General features: G+C 37.4%; 1 protein-coding gene across 1 annotated transcript; it reads right to left on the reverse strand.

Moving 5' to 3' along the window:
• Positions 1 to 637: 637 nt before the first annotated feature.
• On the reverse strand, positions 638 to 3048 carry LOC120087982 (uncharacterized). The gene has a single exon (XM_039045005.2). The coding sequence runs from the start codon at positions 2970 to 2972 to the stop codon at positions 906 to 908; it is 2067 nt and encodes a 688-aa protein (XP_038900933.2). The 5' UTR covers positions 2973 to 3048; the 3' UTR covers positions 638 to 905.
• Between the last annotated feature and the right edge of the window lie 319 nt (positions 3049 to 3367).

The following is a 3367-nucleotide window of genomic DNA, read 5'->3' on the forward strand; positions in this document are numbered from 1 at the left end:
GTAAAATAGTCAATAAAGTGTAATAGAAAAGTGACTCAAATTAATCAGAGAAGAAGAAGAAAATTAGGAAGGAGAAGTATGAAGATAAACGAAAAACTTTTTCATTGGATTGTTGAAGATATTCAAATGAGTTATATTTTGGTGGATTTTATGAGGATTCAAATATGAAGATTAGATGATTTTAGAAATTTGGTCTTTTATTTTAGATTGAAAAAAATTAGGTGAGTTGCTTATCTTTTTTATTAAAAAAAAGTAAGCATAAAAACAGATACGACAAATCCATGTCATATGTATCTAGAAAGTATCTAAAAGTATCAGTATTGAATACGTGTCTGATATGGATTCTCTGTCTCACTTAAAGTATCTATACTTTATAGTTCAACTCAAATCAACAAAAGATGAATCTTAATTGAATCAAGTTCTTCAAATACACTATTTGATCATCATACACTAACTTTTTAAATTTTTAATAAAGTGTTTTCACCTCAATTTAAAAAAAAAAATGGTATTTTTTAATTATATAAAAAGTCATTCCAAATAGATGTTAAATGTACTCATTTTTCTGTTCAATTCATATAGAAACAAGCATAAGTAATTCAAGAAAGGTTTCTATAAAACTTCAAAGTCGGAAACAGAATGATGAACAACAAATAAACAAAGCTATATTAAGATCAAAAGTTGTCATATGAATAAACAGAGGGAAAAGAAAAGTTACAATAAGCTAAATGGACTGTTAGAGGGCTTTTCTAATCCATTACCAGTAATCACAACAAACTAATTTACATACAGTTTAATCAGAGATGGAAACTTATCAAATGAAACAAAAAAAGAGAAAAAGAAAAAGAAAAAAACTCATTTTCGAAATTTTTGAACAATTATTTATACAGATTTTAAAGTAAAAAGAATCAATGAAATCCTCTTGAACCTCTGGACTGATAAAGTTCCAACCTACTTTTGGCTTCTGGCAACAGACTTTCAATGGTGGGTTCTTCCACTAAATGCGCCTGTTTAGAAGACCATTCCAGCACTATTAGTACTTCTTCTTGAGCTAGTGTCTCACTATCAGGAACATGTAAAGCTATGTAACAAAGCAGAATCAATGAAGGAATTTGAACCATTTGTTCACCAAAATACACTAATTGGATTAAGTGCTTAGTTCCTCCTGCTTCAATGATGGCTTTGCAATGGTTGTCGTGTAAGAAATTGTCTGTACAAGCAAATTTGTTAAGTGCAATCACAGCCTCCATTGAAACCTCAGCCTCCCTTTCGTCGAGCAGCTTAACCAGCGGTCCGATTATCCTTGTTTCGGTTGCTCTAAATGTCCTAGCCAAATGACCAATGGCTTGAATTGAAGGTACAAGCAGATCACAATTCGCCTTCTCGATGATTTTCAGCAACTGTTCGACGACAGCCTTGGCAGCAGGGGAGGTGGGTTTGAACCCGGTTCGACGTAGTTCGGAATTCTGCTCGGCAACAGCGGTGATTTCCATCAATGCCATGGCTGAATAGTACTTAACATCCTCAGGACCCTTTTCTAATAGAACTGCAAAACATAAAAGAGCTCTTGACTCTGTAATATTGCGGCAAATGGTAACATTCCCTTTGCATAAATGCCATAAAGCTCTAGCAGCCATGGCTTTCATTTGAGCCTTAGTGGCAGGATCTTCATATTCCCTTCCTTTTATGCTAGCCCCTGATAATGCAGCTCGCCCAGTAGTGCTGTGAATGTGATGATTAGCCTTATGAACTTCCTGTGTATTGGATTGACCCTTAACAGGATTCTTCATAGCCATTGTGTTGGTAACTACATTATGCATTTGGCTAGGCAATTGATTCCCAGTTGGGTGATTCACACTATTCTTCATTTGTTTATGATCCTCGTCTTCATACCCATTTTTCACATTTTGATCAGAACTATTATTATTAGCCATCAGCACAGAATGAATCGACATTTGATGTTTAGAAGCAATGGCGTACCTACTATGTTCTTGAATGGTTTCAAAGGCGAGATGACTAACCAGAAGCCGAATCACATTGTTCTGAGCAAAATGATCTTGACATTTAGGATGATGAGTCGCCATTTCTGAAACCGCCCAAGCTACAACACATTGAACCTTCATATGCCCATCTTTCAAAATCTTCGCAAAAACAGAACAAACCCCACAATTCACAATCTGTTCCACGCTCTCTGAATCTCGACCCAGAAGTCCAATCGCCCTAGCGGCGTGTTCCTGACCTTCCATTCGTCCTTCCTTAGCCAATTTCAGCAACGGCACAACCCCACCTTCTTCAATAATCAATTTCCCGTACCGATCGTTATCACGAGCCAACGACGCCAGAGAAGCGGCGGCGTCCGATCGTTCGTCTAAAGTACCGGTGTGAAGAATGGCGACCTGTTCCCAAATCAACCCCAATATGGGTTCATTGGAAGCGATGGGAGGAAGGCCGAGGTATTCATCGTCGCGATCTTCGGCAGGGGCGGAGACACGGAGGAGCCAAGAGACATCACCGATGGAATTTTCAAGCTGGGTGGAGGTTTTTTTGAAAGCAGCGGCGGGGATGATGGTGAACATACGTTTCATAATGCCATTGGCGCGACATTTGATTACGAGGGTTAAGGCTTTGTCGAGGACTTGTTCGGTGTCGTCGATGATCCGGCGAGTGGGACGTTCGTAGAGATCGTTGCTGGCACGGGCAGCTTGACGGAGGAGGGCGGCGAGTTTTTCGGTTTTGGTTTTGAGTTCGATGCATTCTTGTTTGAAGGATTGAGCGGAATCGGCGTTTTTGGTTACCTGGTCGGCCAGTTGGATGGGCCTTGCCAGGATTTCCTTGACAATGCCGGCCATGGCCAGACTGAAATTTGCCGGAGAGTTCTTCTTCTCTCTCTCTCTTTTTTTTTTTTTTTTTTTTTTTTTTGGAAAAAAGGAAAAAAAAATTGGAAAAGGTGAGAAGGAATGAGAGGAGTGGGCCATGGCCCCCCCTAATTTCCGCTTCTCATTTTTTCTTTATGTATTTAACTCATAAAAATAGAAAAACCTTCTTACTACATCCCCCAATTTAGCATTGGATTTTATCCTTTTTCCCTTAAAAAAGACTATGAGTGAGACTACTTTATGTTCTTTTCCCATTTTACCCTCACTAGTCTATGGGCTGTTCAATCGATTAAGATATATACTCTCTATCAAATATAGACGACTAGCTACTCTCAACTCTACAATCTAAATGTATATTGTAAGGAATTTTAGCATTTATACTTAATTGAAGATAATTAAAAGAATTATAATTAATTTCATTAATTTTTATCAATACTAACATTAATTTTAAAAATTTTTCATAATTATTTAAAATTAATTAATAGAAATTAGTA

This window comes from Benincasa hispida, chromosome 10, assembly GCF_027475165.1.
Source record: "Benincasa hispida cultivar pf3 chromosome 10, pf3_genome.v1.1, whole genome shotgun sequence".
Taxonomy (NCBI): Eukaryota; Viridiplantae; Streptophyta; class Magnoliopsida; order Cucurbitales; family Cucurbitaceae; genus Benincasa; species Benincasa hispida.